The sequence below is a fragment of the Anomaloglossus baeobatrachus genome, chromosome 5, assembly GCF_048569485.1.
Source record: "Anomaloglossus baeobatrachus isolate aAnoBae1 chromosome 5, aAnoBae1.hap1, whole genome shotgun sequence".
In the NCBI taxonomy this organism is placed as follows: Eukaryota; Metazoa; Chordata; class Amphibia; order Anura; family Aromobatidae; genus Anomaloglossus; species Anomaloglossus baeobatrachus.
Genome location: NC_134357.1, coordinates 255,636,530 through 255,653,278, shown reverse-complemented (window position 1 = coordinate 255,653,278; position 16,749 = coordinate 255,636,530). Strand labels below are relative to the sequence as shown.

Here is a 16,749-nt window from a genome sequence, read left to right as displayed (position 1 = left end):
TGTCTCTCCCGCGGGAGCTGGGTTTTTCTTTGTTCGGAAGAAAGAGGGTGATTTGCGTCCCTGCATAGATTACAGGGGTCTCAACGCAATCACAATAAAGAACAAATACCCATTACCTTTAATTTCGGAGCTCTTTGACAGACTGAGAGGAGCTCAAGTTTTTACGAAGTTGGATCTGCGGGGTGCGTATAACTTGGTACGAATTCGAAAGGGTGACGAATGGAAGACCGCTTTTAACACCCGAGACGGTCACTATGAATACCTCGTCATGCGTTTTGGGTTATGTAATGCACCCGCAGTATTTCAGGACTTCGTAAATGATGTGTTCAGGGATTTACTGTTATCCTCAGTAGTAGTGTATCTGGACGACATCCTGATTTTTTCTCCTGATCTGGAGACTCATCGTCAGGATGTCGTTCGTGTCCTTTCCCGTTTAAGGGAGCACTCATTGTTTGCTAAACTCGAGAAATGTGTATTCGAGCAGTCCTCATTGCCTTTTTTGGGTTACATTATCTCACAAGAGGGCCTGGCTATGGATCCTGCGAAGCTCTCTGCTGTCCTACAATGGTCCGAACCTCATTCCTTGAAGGTGGTGCAACGCTTCTTAGGATTCATAAATTATTACAGGCAGTTCATACCCCATTTTTCTACTTTGGTGGCCCCTTTGGTGGCCTTGACTAAGAAAGGTGCTAATCCCAAAGCCTGGTCTACTGAGACATCTCAGGCTTTTGAGGCAGTAAAAAGACACTTTTCAACTGCTCCCGTTCTTCAAAGACCCGATGAGAGTAGGCCCTTCCTCTTAGAGGTTGATGCCTCTTCAGTGGGTGCTGGTGCGGTCTTGTATCAAAAGAACGGTGCAGGTAGAAAAAGGCCGTGTTTCTTCTTTGCGAAAACCTTTTCACCGGCAGAGAGAAACTATACCATTGGGGATAGGGAACTGCTCGCCTTGAGATTAGCCTTGGAGGAGTGGCGTCACTTGCTGGAAGGAGCGAAACATCCTTTCCAGGTCTATACAGACCATAGGAATCTGACGTACTTACAAACCGCTCAGCGTCTGAATCCTCGCCAAGCTCGCTGGTCCTTGTTTTTCTCCCGCTTTCACTTCTCCATCAACTATTTGTCTGGGAGTAAGAATAACAAGGCAGACGCCCTGTCTCGCTCTATGCTTTCTACCCAGGAAGAGATTGACGAACCTCGTCTTATCCTTCCCTCCAGGGTTTTTCATACGCTCTCCCCTGTGACGTTAGACCAAATCCCACCGGGCAAGACCTTTGTTCCGCCTGATCGACAGAATGATATACTGTCATGGGCCCACACCTCAAAGGTGGGTGGGCATTTTGGTATTAGGCGGACACGAGAGTTACTGGAGAGGTGGTATTGGTGGCCACACTTAGCCAGCCACGTCAAGAGATATGTCGGTTCCTGCTACTCGTGTGCTCGCAACCGTCCATTACGGCAGAGACCGGCTGGGCTCTTGCATCCTTTACCAGTGCCAGATAGACCATGGGAGGTGGTAGGCATGGACTTTGTGGGTGATCTTCCATGTTCACAGGGACATAGATTTGTGTGGGTCATTACGGACCATTTCTCCCGGATGGTTCATCTCGTACCGTTATCGAGAATCCCATCTTCCAGGGTACTAGCCAAACTATTCCTCAAGCATGTCTTTAGGCTTCACGGGATGCCAGATCGTATCATTTGTGATAGAGGCCCGCAATTTACTTCCCGTTTCTGGCGAGAGCTTTGTAGCCTTCTGCAAATTGAGTTGAATCTCTCTTCGGCATACCATCCGGAGACTAATGGTTTGGTTGAACGTACCAATCAATCTATGATTATATACCTTCGACACTTTGTTGCTGAGAACCACGATAACTGGTCCTCCCTCCTACCCTGGGCAGAATTTGCCCTTAACAATTCGCTGGCTGAGGCCACTAGGCAGACACCGTTCGTACTCAATAATGGGCAACACCCTAGGGTACCGGTACCGTTTCCCGCTGCTGCACCTCCTCCTCTTGTGGCCGACTGGGCAACTAATGCCAGAGAGGTTTGGGATCGGACTCAAGAGTCGATCCAAGCAGCTAAGGACCGTATGAAGACGGTGTCCGATCGGTTTCGTCGCCCGGCTCCTGTCTTTTCTCCAGGGGACTTTGTGTGGCTCTCTGCAAAACACGTGAGACTTAGAGTGAGCTCTGTCAAATTTGCTCCTCGCTTCCTGGGTCCTTATGAGGTTCTTCGACAGGTAAATCCTGTAGTCTATCAATTGAAGTTACCTGTCCATCTTAGGATTCATGACAAATTCCATGTCTCACTGCTAAAGCCGGCTATTTTACCTCACGCTCGTGAAGTGCACTCTCCTGCCTCTGATTCCTCTCGCTCTAGCTATGAGGTACGAGCCATAGTTGGTTCTAAGATGGTTAGAGGGCGCAGGTTCTTCTTGATAGATTGGGAGGGCTATGGCCCGGAACATCGCTCTTGGGAGCCTGAGGAGGCTGTCCATGCTCCCGACTTAGTTGCCGATTACCTGCGTCGCCGGGAGGGGGGCCCTTGAGGGGGAGGTACTGTTACGGTTGCTGCGAGCACTGGAGACTATGTCCAGATTTCTTGCTACTGCACATGTGCGAGCGCTGTAGACTAAGTCCAGATTTCTTGCTACTGCACATGTGCGAGCGCTGGAGACTAAGTCCAGATTTCTTGCTACTGCACATGTGCGAGCGCCGGAGACTAAGTCCAATCTTGGAGCCATTGCACATGTGCGGGTGACATCATCGCTGACACGAGGTCACATGTCTCTGACACCTTCTATGCCGATTGGTCGCTGGTCATGTGCTTGTGACGTCTTGCTCGGTGATAGGCCAGCATGACGTCACTCCTGTCGTTCTGGCAGCGGATTGGCTCTGGTGTCCTCCATCTTGGATGAGGCACAGAGTCTATATAAGACCCTGACACACGCCGCATGGTGCTCAGTCCTCTTGGTTCATGCATATGAGTAGACGCTCTGTGCGCGTTCCTCTAGGCATTCCTCTGTCTATGCTAGGTGAGCGCTACCGGCAGGGTAGCGTTCTTATACCTTACAGCTTCGGCTGCTGTCCGTATCCTTACCTCTTAGGGGAGCGGACATAGGCAGGTGCCTGAGGCACATGGTCTGGCTGGGCCTTGTGATTCTACTCGTAGGTGGACGTTGCCGCTAGGGTAACGTTCCTTATACTGCGTCTGGCAGTTGTTCGTATCCTCGCACACTAGGGGAGCGAACAGAGGTAGGAGCTTTGTGCGGCTTACGCTGCTGTTCGTCTCTTTTGCACCACTAGAAGAGCGGACCTAGGCAGGTGCCATATCTAGTGGTTCGTGTCCTCGCACACTAGTGGAGCGAACGCAGGTAGGAGCTTTGTGCGGCTTACGCTGCTGTTCGTCTCTTTTGCACCACTAGAAGAGCGGACCTAGGTAGGTGCCATTTTGCACACATTGCCTTTGTCTCTGTGTTTTTTAACAGAGATCATTCCACACACCCTCCAAGTAAGGGAGGAATTGCTTTACTTACTTATTATATCCTTCTGTGAGCTAACAGAGGTATTGCACTTTGCCATAGTCTGCAGCAAAGTCTTTGCACGGTGGACCCTGACTGTCTGATACTCCTTTCGGTTATTATCAGACAGCCCCCCGTAACAGCAACTTAATAAAAACCAAATAGATTTCCATCTCAATTGTTTATTTTCACCAGTTAAACCAATATAACTGCACTACATTTAGAAACAAACATTTCTGACATGCAAAAACAAAATCCCAAAAAAATGAGTGACCAATATAGCCACCTTTCTTTCTGATGATACTCAATAGCCAATCATCCATAGATTCTGTCAATTGCTTGAATTTACGATCAACATTGCGTGCAGCAGCCACCACAGCCTCCAGACACTGTTCCGAGAGGTGTACTGTTTTCCCTCCCTGTAGATCTCTGGCCAGACACGCTGTGGAGTAGTTGGATGCATGTGATGGAGCATTGTCCTGCATGAAAATCATGTTTTTCTTGAACGATACCGACTTCTTCCTGTACCACTGCTTGAAGAAGTTGTCTTCCAGAAACTGGCAATAGGTCTGGGAGTTGAGCTTCACTTCATCCTCAACCCAAAAAGGTCCCACAAGTTCATCTTTGATGATACCAGCCCATACCAGTACCCCACCTCCACCTTACCGGCGTCTGAGTCAGAGTGGGGATCTCTGCCCTTAACTTATCCAGCCTCTGGCCCATCCATCTGACTCAACAAGAGTCACTCTCATTTCATCAGTCCATAAAACCTTTGAAAAATCAGTCTTAAGATATTTCTTGGCCCAGTCTTGACATTTTATCTTATGTTTCTTGTACAAAGGTGGTCATTTTTCAGCCTTCCTTACCTTGGCCATGTCCTGAGTATGGCACACCTTGCGCTTTTTGATACTCTAGTAACGTTGCAGCTCTGGAATATGGCCAAACTGGTGGCAAATGGCATCTTGGCAGCTTCAAGCTTGATTTTCCTCAATTTATGGGCAATTATTTTGTGCCTTTCTTGCCCAACACACTTCTTGTGACCTGTTGGCTATTTGCCATGAAACGCTTGATTGTTCGGTGATCACGCTAAAAAGGTTTGGCAAATTTCAAGACTGCTGCATCCCTCTGCAAGACATCTCACAATTTTGGACTTTACAGAGCCCGTCAAATCACTCTTCTGACCCATTTTGCCAAAGGAAAGGATGTTGCCTAATAATTAAGCACACCTTATATAGGGTGTTGATGTCATTACACGGCACTCCTCCTCATTACAGAGATGCACATCACCTGATTTACTTAATTGGTAGTTGACTCTCAAGCCTATATATATTGGAGTAGGACAACATGTATAAAAAGTATCATGTGAGCAAAATACTCATTTGCCTAATAATTCTGCACACGGTGTATTTGCCCTTATGGTCCAGCAGGTCTGCGTTATTATTGGACATTTCACATATCAATCACATTAGTCTGTTATATGTAGTAGAAAGAATGAAGCTACATTGTATGTAGCAGTTGTGAGACCTGAGCCTTTAAAACCAGAGTACTGTAAGTGTTGACATGAGGAGAGCTCTATGTCAAGTTCTGACTAAGATCAAACATTTGCATAAAGGGGTATTCCGCCATAAGCATTTTTGACTTATCCAACTGAATAGCAAATAAGTCCAAGGTACAACCAAGATTACCAGTTACTGTCTTATTGTGGAGCATAATATAGTAATAATTGATCATCTTGACAATGCTTTGGATTCCCTTGTAGACCTGATTTATTGAGTGAACTTAGATGAAGCCCTCTCCTAACCAACCACAACCTTGGACTTGGTGCACACAACAGCCAGTTGGATGCATCATTCATTGAATAGTTGATGAAAGATAGATTGGTTGGGATATGAACACTGGTTATGAATACCAAAAGGGGGATCACTGTTTCTCCTTTCTCCAATCCCTAAGACCATGAGCAAAAGTTTGAATGGAGCAGCACATGAGTGTGTGTCCTGCCGTTCCATTTCATGTGGGAAAAATAATCATGAAAGTATAAAAATTGCTATAAAACAATGAATGAGAGAAGGCACCACTTCTAGTCTATAGGTTTTGTCTTTGTAAACATTTCTACTAGACTACCAGCCCTGAGGGACTATACAGTGCAGCCTCTGTAGCTCTGCAGGGAAACATTTGGTGGGATCAATAATAGTTGACTGATGGAGAGATGAAGTTTTGCTGTCCTGCCCCTACAGTGTTGATTACCTTTTTTTTACTTTTATTTCTTCTAGGGTCGTTGTATTAATTTCACAAGAGTTAAAGCTGATGGTAACCAGGCTATATATAGGCCACCTGCCAGAAGTGCGTCACCAAGCCCTCCTCCACCAAATCATCCACCTAAACAGCCTCCTAATCAGCCACCACAGCGGCAACCTCCACCGGGTCCTCCACCTGCCCGAATGCCACCAGGTCCTCCAGGTCCACCCCCTTCTCGTCCTCCTCCTCAGCCTATACATTGAGCCCGTGCCATTGGCTTCTGTATTCTGGACTGAATTTCACTTTGTTAGAGCAGCTGCACGGCAGCAGTAAAAGAGACGTTCTGGTCGGTAGTAGATCCTGGAAAACCATGTATAGTAAGACCGGTGTGCTCAGGACACATCGTGCACAAAAATACTGATTTCTATCTTCCCTAATAGAAAGGGGGGCGATTGCTCTATTTCTATTTGGCAAATATATATATATGGCCACCACGGTGCTCATATAGGTGCTCCCCATAGCCCAGAGCTTCTTCATTCTCGTGGCGTGCAGCTGCTTGATACTCTTTGATGTTAGACTGACAGCCAAAGGGTTTCACATGTACTCAGTCTATTTATTCTGTCTGGTGTTGTTATATGTTAGAAATGACAAATGGAGTTTGTTGCTGGCCAGCAAAATGTGCCCCATTTGTGCTCAGGTGACAGCCTGACCTCAGTCATCTCCTCTCCAATCTCATATCATGTAAACTTTATTCAGATCAGGTTTTCATGTTCTGCTTCACTTTCATGTACTAAGTTCCATTAAAGGAATAGCACTGGATACCAGCTTGTACTGTCAGGCGTGCCAGCTACCATCCCTTCCTTTATCCTGATGGATCTCTTGGCCCGATCAATGGTTCCTTCTTCTCCTGCTGAACAAGAAGCAGTTCTTATACAAAAATATAGAATTACAGAGCTAGCATCAGATTCAGACACAAGTCAAAGACAAGGGAAAAGCTATCGTTCATCCAGTTAAGGTTCTCAATCTACTATAGTCTACGTCTGGTCTCATGCCATCTGCAGCGTGGGCTGGTAGGACAGCAATCATGATATCTCTATGTATAAATGTGTATGTGGAAAGTCGTGTACAGAGGTTAGCATGAGATACTGCTGGGCAGTTAAATAATTTATAAGATGTGCTGACTATCTACAGAATATGCGTAGCCAGAAGTCACAACTCATTGAGGACCCCTTATATGTCATCTTCAATAAGAAGCAATGTAATTTATTGGAATATATTGGTTTGTAAATTTTTACCCAGGATGGAATTTCCAAACTATTTTAGGTCTCTACATTTCACAATTAGATTTTGGTATATCAGCACCCGTCAAACAAGTCTCCAAAATCAACCTAAACTTTGTTTTAGGGCAACACCTTTAAGTTAAAGGGGTATTCCCATCTACAAGATCTTGCTAATATTTTTATTATTATGCCTACTATATATTGGGGTAGGGTCTTGGAGATGGGAGTAACCCTATAAGTTTGGCTTTCAATACCACAATACAGTTGTTTTGAGAAGTAGTAGTTTTTCTATGGTTACTGAACCAGTGTTTTTCAAGTGCAAAATGGTTAAAAGAAAATCTGTGTAGAAGAAAAACTGGTGAAAATGATGCATGGGTGAAGGCAACACTGTATGTTTAAGAGCAGATCAAATCAGACTGCATTACTGGTATTGGGACATACGGTAGTTGGTACTTTATAAAAAACATGCTCAAGCTTTAAGATGAGAAATAGTACCATTGAAAACCCCTACTTTATGTTTTTTTTACGTTAAGTTATTCCACAACTGGTACAATCCACAGCTAGCTCACTGCTAAAGAGGGTCTTTCACCAGTTTTAGCATGTTACACTGGTCACATCATGCAATAGTGACTTCAGAGCTAAATACAGTTTTATGTTTTCATCTCCATGGCAGAGATATTAGTATTTGTAAAGTTTATATGCTCTTATTTCCTCTTCAATCACTCAGCCTTTTCTCTTCAGTGATCTTACTGCCAGCACCTACTGGGATACAAGCAGGGCAGGGAAGTAGACTAGAGCCGTATGTCATTACAATTTGCTTGAAATCACAGAAGGTACCAGGATTATAATCAGTGAGGAGAGCAGAGGTGTGACTCATTGTCAGCGCTCACCAAGTGAGGTGAATCCACTAAAGCCCGCTTTACACGCTGCGATATAGTTACCGAGAGCGCTAGCGTGTATACCCGCCCCCATCGTTTGTGCGTCACTGGCAAATCGCTGCCCGTGGCGCACAAAAACGCTCGGCTCCGTCACAGATACTTACCTGCCTAGCGACGTCACTGTGACCGGCGAACCGCCTCCTTTCTAAGGCGGCGGTTCGTTCGGCTTCACAGCATCATCACTAAGCGGCCACCCAATCGAAGCGGAGGAGACGTAACATCCCACCAACCTCCTTCCTTCCTCATTGCCGGTTGCAGGTAAGGAGATGTTCGTCGTTCCTGCGGTGTCACACACAGCGATGTGTGCTGCTGCAGAAACGACGAACATCGTACGTGACGCAGCAATGATAATTGGGAATAGGGGAGCATGTAAACGATTAGCGATTTTGTACGTGTTTGCGACAATTTTCGATCGCACATAGGTTTCACACGCAACGACATCGCTAAAGCGGCCGGATGTTTGTCACGAATTCCGTGACCCCCAACAACATCGCTTTAGCGATCTCGCAGCGTGTAAAGCGGCCTTAAGCCTCTGGTCCAGGTGGGCACATTGTTCCTGGGCATTCATGCAGCAAGCTGGAAGGCATGTGGGCAGCAAGGATTTGCCACACACATGAATCTCAGGAGCAGCAGTATGGATGATGATGATCCAAGCAGGCATGAATGTAATCACAAACAAAAAAGCACAGATTGTGAGGCACACAATGCAGAAGGACTAGAGTCTTAATTCCAAGACACAGGTAAGTGTTTGATGGGCCTTAACTATGTCTATGGAGACAATGTCATTGATCCACACTGGGCAACTTGCAAACTCCAACTTTGAGTACAACAGAGGACAGTGGACCCAGGTGAACAAAGCAGACACCTGGGACACATTATATGTCTTCCATATCAGACAGAGAAAACCAAGTCAGACCTTTTCTGGGGGAATTTTTTTTTCTGCATGACTCTTCCTGATTAGTCAACATCATACAGGGGAGAAAGTAAATGCCACCAGGGAAAAGTCACTGCTAACTCCCCCTTTGTTGAAAAGTAAATCAGCATATAAACTTTACAAGCTAATATCTCTGCAGGTACATATTATTTAGCTCTGATGTCATTATTTCCTGACATGGTCAGTTTAATATGCCAGAATTAGTGAAAGGTCTTCTTTACAGCTCTTTGACAATGGGACATAGCAATTATCGTGCCCTCTGTAAAGGGAAGACCTGCACTAGTTCTCACTATGGAATAGCAAAAGGAATAAAACTACAAGGGCGTGACCCCTACTCAACAACAGTGCTGTAGCCGGTTCCCTTTTATGGTGCACACGTCTTTGGTTAGGATACAGGAGATGAATATTGTTCTTCTGTATTATATTTCCCCAAAATGTTTTCCTGTTAGATGGATATTCAGAATTGTATGTTGTAAGTAAAAGGTGGAATTTCTTAAAGTTTGCATTCTATAATGGGAATGTGTCTTCAGAAAATGACCTTTTATTAAAATTTATTTTTTTGTGTGTTAAATATTGTTTTCTAAAACTTTTTATGCCATTTTTTTCCATATCACAATCTGTGACATTTTCACACTGGTGACTGGCCACTGTACAGTCATGGACAAAAGTTTTGAGAATGACACCAAAATGATATTTTCACATGATCTGTTGCCCTCTGGTTTTTAATTGTGTTTGTCTGATGTTTACATCACATACAGAAATATAATTGCAATCATATTATGAGTACCGAAAGGTTATATTGACAGTTAGAATGAGTTAATGCAGCAAGTCAATATTTGCAGTGTTGACCCTTCTTCTTCAGGACCTCTGCAATTCTCCCTGGCATGCAATCAACTTCTGGATCAAATCCTGACTGATAGCTGTCTATTCTTGCATAAGCAATGCTTGCATTTTGCCAGAATTTGTTGGTTTTTGTTTGTCCACTCGTCTCTTGATGATTGCCCACAAGTTCTCAATTGGATTAAGATCTGGGGAGTTTTCAGGCCATGGACCCAAAATCTCTGTTTTGTTCCATGAGCCATTTAGTGATCACCTTTGCTTTATGGCAAGGTGCTCCATCATGCTGGAAAAGGCATTGTTGGGCGCCAAACTGCTCTTGGACAGTTGGGAGAAGTTGCTCTTGGAGGACATTCTGGTACCATTCTTTATTCATGGCTGTTTTTTTAGGCAAGACTGTGAGTGAGCCGATTCCCTTGGCTGAGAAGCAACCCCACACATGAATCGTTTCAGGATGCTTAACAGTTGGCATGAGACAAGACTGGTGGTAGCGCTCACCTCTTCTTCTCCTAATAAGCTGTTTTCCAGATGTCCCAAACAATCGAAAAGGGGATTCATCTGAGAAAATTACTTTACCCCAGTCCTCAGCAGTCCACTCCCTGTACCTTTTGCAGAATATCAGTCGGTCCCTGATGTTTTTTCTGGAGAGAAGTGGCTTCTTTGCTGCCCTCCTTGAAATCAGGCCTTGCTCAAAGAGTCTCCGCCTCACAGTGCGTGCAAAAGCACTCACACCAGCCTGCTGCCATTGCTGAGCTAGCTCGGCACTGCTGGTAGTCCGATTCGGCAGCTGAAACAGTTTTAAGATACTGTCCTGGCGTTTGCTGGTCCTTCTTGGGTGCCCAGGAGCCTTTTTGGCAACAATGGAAGCTCTCTCCTTGAAGTTCTTGATGATGCGATAGATTGTTGACTCAGGTGCAATCTTTGTAGCTGCGATACTCTTCCCTGTTAGGCCATTTTTGTGCAGAGCAATGATGGCTGCACGTGTTTCTTTAGAGATAACCATGGTTAACTGAAGAGAAACAATGATACCAAGCAGCAGCCTCCTTTTAAAGTGACCAGTGGTGTCATTCTTACTTAATCATGACTGATTGATCGCCAGCCCTGTCCTCATCAACACCCACACCTGTGTTAATGGAACAATCACTAAAACAATGTTAGCTGCTCCTTTTAAGGCAGGAATGCAATGATGTTGAAATGTGTTTTGGGGGTTAAAGTTCATTTTCTTAGCCAATATTGACTTTGCAAGTAATTGCTGGTAAGCTGATCACTCTTTATGACATTCTGGAGTATATGCAAATTGCCATTAGAAAAACTTAAGCAGTAGACTTTGTAAAAATTAATATTTGTAGCATTCTCAAAACTCTTGGCCATGACTGTAGACTCTACCTTCCTGTTGTTTCCCTGTACATTAGCAGCGAAAGACTGAGTTTGAGACTCATTTTTATATTGAAGCATCTGAGTGTTTGAAGAGATCATTATGAAGGGAGGGGAAGCAGGATCAGCTGTGACATCATCTAATGTGAGCAGAAAATTCTGTGTTATCAGATGTGTATAGAGCTTTTACTAGTTATTGTAATCCTGCCTCTGAGGATAAGGAGACTGCTGAAAACTCTTCCTGAAAGGACAGTAAGTGGGAGTCTAAAACAGCAGAAGTGGCCTGTATTAAGACTGCAAGATTGTGATATGAAAGAAAATGCCAATATAAAAAAAAAATACATGTAACACAGAAATGTGATTTGAACAATGGTATTCTATGATGACACATTCCATTTACATTCTCTAAATAGGAGGCATAGTGTAAGGAGAGACAATAAGTGGTGACTTCACTAAGTGAGAAGTGAGGGTACTTAGGTGTAAGACTGCTTTGTAAGAGGTTACACAAGCTAATATGAAAGTTCATTGAAAGTGACTAGTTAGATATGGAATCACACTACACAACCGGAACCTACTTACTATTTAGACCTTTTATTTCTGGAGAAAAAAAGAAAACTAAACAAAACGAACTTACATTTCAAAGTGTCCTTATGCTGGTGAAACAAAGATGGCAAGGGAGCCACCTTGTTTAGTGAAGGTTTTTCAACATTAGAGATTTATATATATCTGGTATATATACTATACTGTAACGTAAATATTTTACGTTCAATTTTTTTCTGATATTTAGAAACTAAGCAATTTTTTTTTAATACTAAGCTTCATTTTCTATCTCTGTAGTGGTATTCCCATCATAGCTTCATAGTTACGTTATTTATGGAGTTTTCTGGCAGCTTCCAGAGAACCTACACATGATGTCAAATGATAGCAGAAGTTCCAAAACCCAAAACCATAACTTCTATCCTTAATTTTACAAATAACTGTGTGATAATAATGGGGCACATAGAAGAGAGGGGGATATATAACAAAGACTAACATGGACCCCTATTATGGTCCTGGGTCTCACCACCAAGAATAGAAGGGACAGGTGTTTGTTTCCCTCCTAGCCTCTGGGTGCCAACTATGCAGTTTTTTTTAAAAGGGAAGTCCTGTCCAAAGTATTACCACCCATTAGCAAAGATATTGGGACCAATTAGAACTTGCCCCCTCTCTCCATGAGCCCAATAACAAACTCATGATCTGCCTCTTTAGTACGTACGCTATTGAAAAAGCTTGAAGTACTAAGAGTGGTGAATCATTATGGTCTACACTACGCTCATCTATGATGGAAAATCTTACAAATCATCTTATCTTTTCAGGTGATGATGGATTAAATAGCTGGTCTTCATAGGTCTATATCAATGTCATTTTAGTGCTCTTTTTATATACGTTTTCTGATATTAACAAACATTTAAGACTTTCTTCCAAAGTTTTCTAGAATTTCTTCCAATGCTTTATTGTCTTCCAGGACATGTGGTGTATGACTGCTACATTGTAGAGAGATAAAAAGATTAGGTGACCACAATTTTTTGTTGGCTCAAGCTGCCACCTCCACATTTTTGTAGGCCTGTTGTTTGTTTCTCTCTTTTATCTGAGGTGTAACTAGATGTTTCTGAGCTGCAAAGTAAAATATGTATGTACCAGGACCCCCTACCATCCTGTGCCATTTAAAGTAATGGTGTTTTCCTATTTGGCAGTGGATCCATTGGCCCTCCTCAACTCCCATGCCAAATACAACCTTCGGCTCCCTAATAATTAACTCCATTATTGTTGGTTTGTGGCAACGTAGAGCAGGACCTTGGACAGATTCACACCGGGAGGGAATCAGCTCGATTAGTTTTACTCTTATTAGCCACATGCAGCTGACCTGGATATTTTTATTGTATTCTGAATTTACAATAACATCTTGAAGAAGAACTGTTTGGAAAATTTGTTCAAAGGTCGAATCCTCTCCTGGTTATCCTGTCTAGGGTTCCCTTAGCTCAAAAAACTGCAATGAAAACTGTAAGGAAGCAACCATATATTAGATGGTAAGTATCATTCTAAAGAACATAGAGGACAATGATATAATTAGGGAGCTTTCGGGGGCTGCTTGACACAACCATAGTTCTAACCAGCTAAAATTGGAGGTCCTGATATCACTTCCAATTTTCACGACTTTTTGGGTTGAAACCAGTCCAGAATGGTCCTTCTTCTCTACAGGGACCCCCATAGCAGCCACGTGGGCTGCCTCTAAGGTACAATCACCTTCGTGAAGAAGTAGCAGTAAGGAAGGAAGCATTAAAATGGAGTGTTCTAGTTTCAGTATGTCAATGTTTATATCATACTCGATAACACACATCCAGGTACATGTGTGTTCAAGCTTTATAAAGACATGTTGTAATCCTTTCCTATCTTACAGTCAATAAAAGGTGTCAATAAAAATGGCTTTTTTGCACAATTCCTATGTTTGCAAAGGATGGCTTGAGTGATACTTCCCGTAGTCTTTATCAAGTATCTGTGTATGTGCAGTGACGCATTTCTAGGAATTAATAAGCACAACTTGTACTAAAACAAAATTACTCCATTGATTGACAAAAAATATTTACAGTAAATATAAACAAACACGTCATTTTCGGAAAATGTATTCTTTAATTTTACATGTGCTTATTTCATATGAGGAACACACCAGCTGCCAGAGTCTTGTGAGCTGGTATGCTGGGTCATTTTCTATGGGAAAAACAGTTTTGCATGCTTATTAAAGGGAAAATTCCTTCCTCTCTCTTACCTACCCTATACACCAGGGGTCTCAAACTCGGCTGGGTATATGGGCTACACATATAAAAAAAATTAATTTGAAGGGCCTCATTACATTTTAGTGGTACCATATTTTTTTTTTTTCTATACACCTTTGGATCACTTTTTTGAACATTTTTTCTCTTTTATTTTATTTTCTTTTAAATGGTATTATTATTATTATTATTATTATTATTAATAAATTATCTCCTTCCTGTTAGTAATATAATTTTACAGTTAGTACCATTTAGTAATTTCGGCCAACATCTCGTAGCAATGTTCCCATCCTGGTCCTCATCTTGTTGTAATGGGCCTTATCCTTGCCCCTTCTAGTAATGTCCCCACCCTTGTCTGCTTGTAGTAATGTCCCCATACTTGTCCCCATCCTGTAGTAATGTGCCTATCCTTGTCTCCATCCTGTAGTAATTTGTCCCATCCTTGTCCTCGTCCTGTAGTAATATGCCCCATCCTTGACCCCATCCTGAAATAATGATCCCATCCTTGTCCCTGTCCTGTAGTAATGTGCCCCATCCCTGTCCCCTTCCTGTAGTAATAATCCCATCATTATCCTCATCCTGTAGTAATGTCTGTATCCTTGTCCCCTTGTAGTAATGTCCCCATCCTGTAGTATTGTGCCCATACTTGTCCCCATCCTGTAATAATGTCCCATATTGTGCTGTTCTTCACATACACATAAAAAAATATTCTTCTCACCTGTCCTCCGTTCCCTCTGTGTCTTCTGTTCTGCTTCTTACAGCCTGCAGACAAGTAGACCCCCTTGATCATCGTGGCTCGTCATATACCAATGTTAACTGCTGGCTCTGATTGGCTGGGGGCTGCCATTGGCATAACTGAACAGAGAGCTTGTCTCTGCACGGCTCCGGCAATACGTTCAATTGAAGTACTGCGCTGATGGAGACGGCCCCCTGCACTGGGTCGCGATTGTCAAGTGGTCTATGGGCCTCAGCTGCAAGAAGCAGCCTCTTTGGCCACATATCATGTGCTGCATGTTTGAGGCCTCTGCTGTAAGCAAAGCCCAACATTGTATGTACATGGAGCCTCACCTATCATACATGCAAACCCCTTGAGTCAGCAATTCACTTCACATCTGTGGCTGCTAATATGAGGGAAATTTGTTTAAAATACGCAGTGGGGTGTATCTCTGGCAGGCAATGAAGTGGTCTCGGAGTATCTGTGACTGACACTCAGGGCAATATGTATAATAATCTATATAGAAGGTCCTAAAGGACTCTGTAACCAGGGTTTTGTTCCCCAATCATTTAGGGGCAGAGAAGCCGATTTTAGCGTTTCACTGTGTTGCTTGCAAAGTTCTGTTCTTTGAATGCTGAGCTCTTTATAACCCCGCCCACAACACTGATTGGCAGCTTTCTGCCTATGCTCAGTGTACACAGCTGGCAATCAGTGGTGGTGGCTGGGTTATACAGAGCTTGTGAATATGGAGGACTACCTGGCAGCAGGTTTACAATTCCTTGACTAAAAATCTCCTTCTGGTAAAACAGTGATATCACAGTTTCAGCAAGGAGCCCAGTAAGTGACATATCACTGGAATCAGGGTCCCTGACTACTTTAGACCTGTTTAAAGGTTGTCTTTGAAGGGAACCTATCATGTAAAAAAAAACCACTATTAACCTGCAGATATACAGTGAAATCTGCAGGTTAATGGTGTTCTGACAATGCGCGACTATCACAAGAAATGTGTGACGCCCTGGCGCCGCCAGGCGGTCACACAGTTTAGGCTCCTGCACAACACCTTCCCTCACAGGGTTAAACCTTGCCAACCAAATACTAGTCACCCCCCCAAGGTAGGAAAGGCACACCAGTGGGCCGGACCAGGCGGATGAGAAATGCTCACCTAGGGGTCTAGAGAACCCGGGGCGGGAAAAACAGTTGGTTAAGTCAAGGTCAGTGAAGTGGTAGTAGGAGTGTGGAGGAAAGGAGACAGGCTTAGCTCAAGTTCACTGGGGCTGGAGCCCCGGCGTATTGGCTAGGTGGCAGACAGTGGTCCGTGTCTGACAAGAGATGGCAGCCAGAGATCCGAGGTGGACCGGGGCAAGGTTGGAGCCCGCCGGTACCGACACCGGAGACCCAAACCGGAAACCGTGCACAGAGGGGGTACTTGGACCCTGAAGCCAGGACCGCAACCAACGGCCTAGCTAATTAACCAATTGAGGGCAGGATTATAGGTCCTGTCCCAACCAAAGTCCCAAAAGCAGACAACCACCCACAGAGAGGGATAGGGCATCCGCCAGGGCCCAGGAGATCCCACGGGTCAGCGTCAGTGGGCACTGCTCCCGACCAAAGATACCGGGAGCGGACTCCCGTGTTCCACACCGGGAAGTCCCTTTTACAAAACACAGTGCAGGGGAAAGTGACCGGACCATCATCCCGGGTGATGGGACCCGAGTACACCCAGCCGCGGCGGCCGGCCACCAGCACCTTGGTTAACCATTGGACTTGACTGATTTCTTTAAGTGTGAATAAACTGAGACTCCCTGGTCTGACCAGGCGCGCCGGCCCCTGTCATCACCGTCCCCTGCACCGAGTCACCAGGCCCCGGGGCAACCATCCCTACCCACGGAGGGGTTAACATCCAGCTGCTATCCCATCGCCCCCGGGTGCTCCACAACCGCAGCGGTGGTATCCCACTTTACCACACACCGTGGGTCGCGTCACAGACTGATTACGGCAAATCCCGTCCAAACACGTCCTTTTCATTTGAAGTGTCCGCATTACCCCTGGGTCCGGAGAATCCCTCGAGCCACACTATGGATCCGGATCCAAGCAGCCCGGCTGCTACCG

At 44.4% G+C, this 16,749-nt stretch overlaps 1 protein-coding gene across 1 annotated transcript in view; it reads left to right on the top strand.

Moving 5' to 3' along the window:
- Positions 1–13,577, top strand: part of LOC142311180 (anthrax toxin receptor 1-like) — a 131,280-nt gene extending 117,703 nt beyond the window's left edge. The window contains exon 18 of the mRNA XM_075349368.1: positions 5,791–13,577. Within this exon, the coding sequence (XP_075205483.1) occupies positions 5,791–6,018 (228 nt within the window). The 3' untranslated portion in view covers positions 6,019–13,577. The remainder of the gene's footprint in view (positions 1–5,790) is intronic.
- The last annotated feature ends 3,172 nt before the right edge of the window (positions 13,578–16,749 follow it).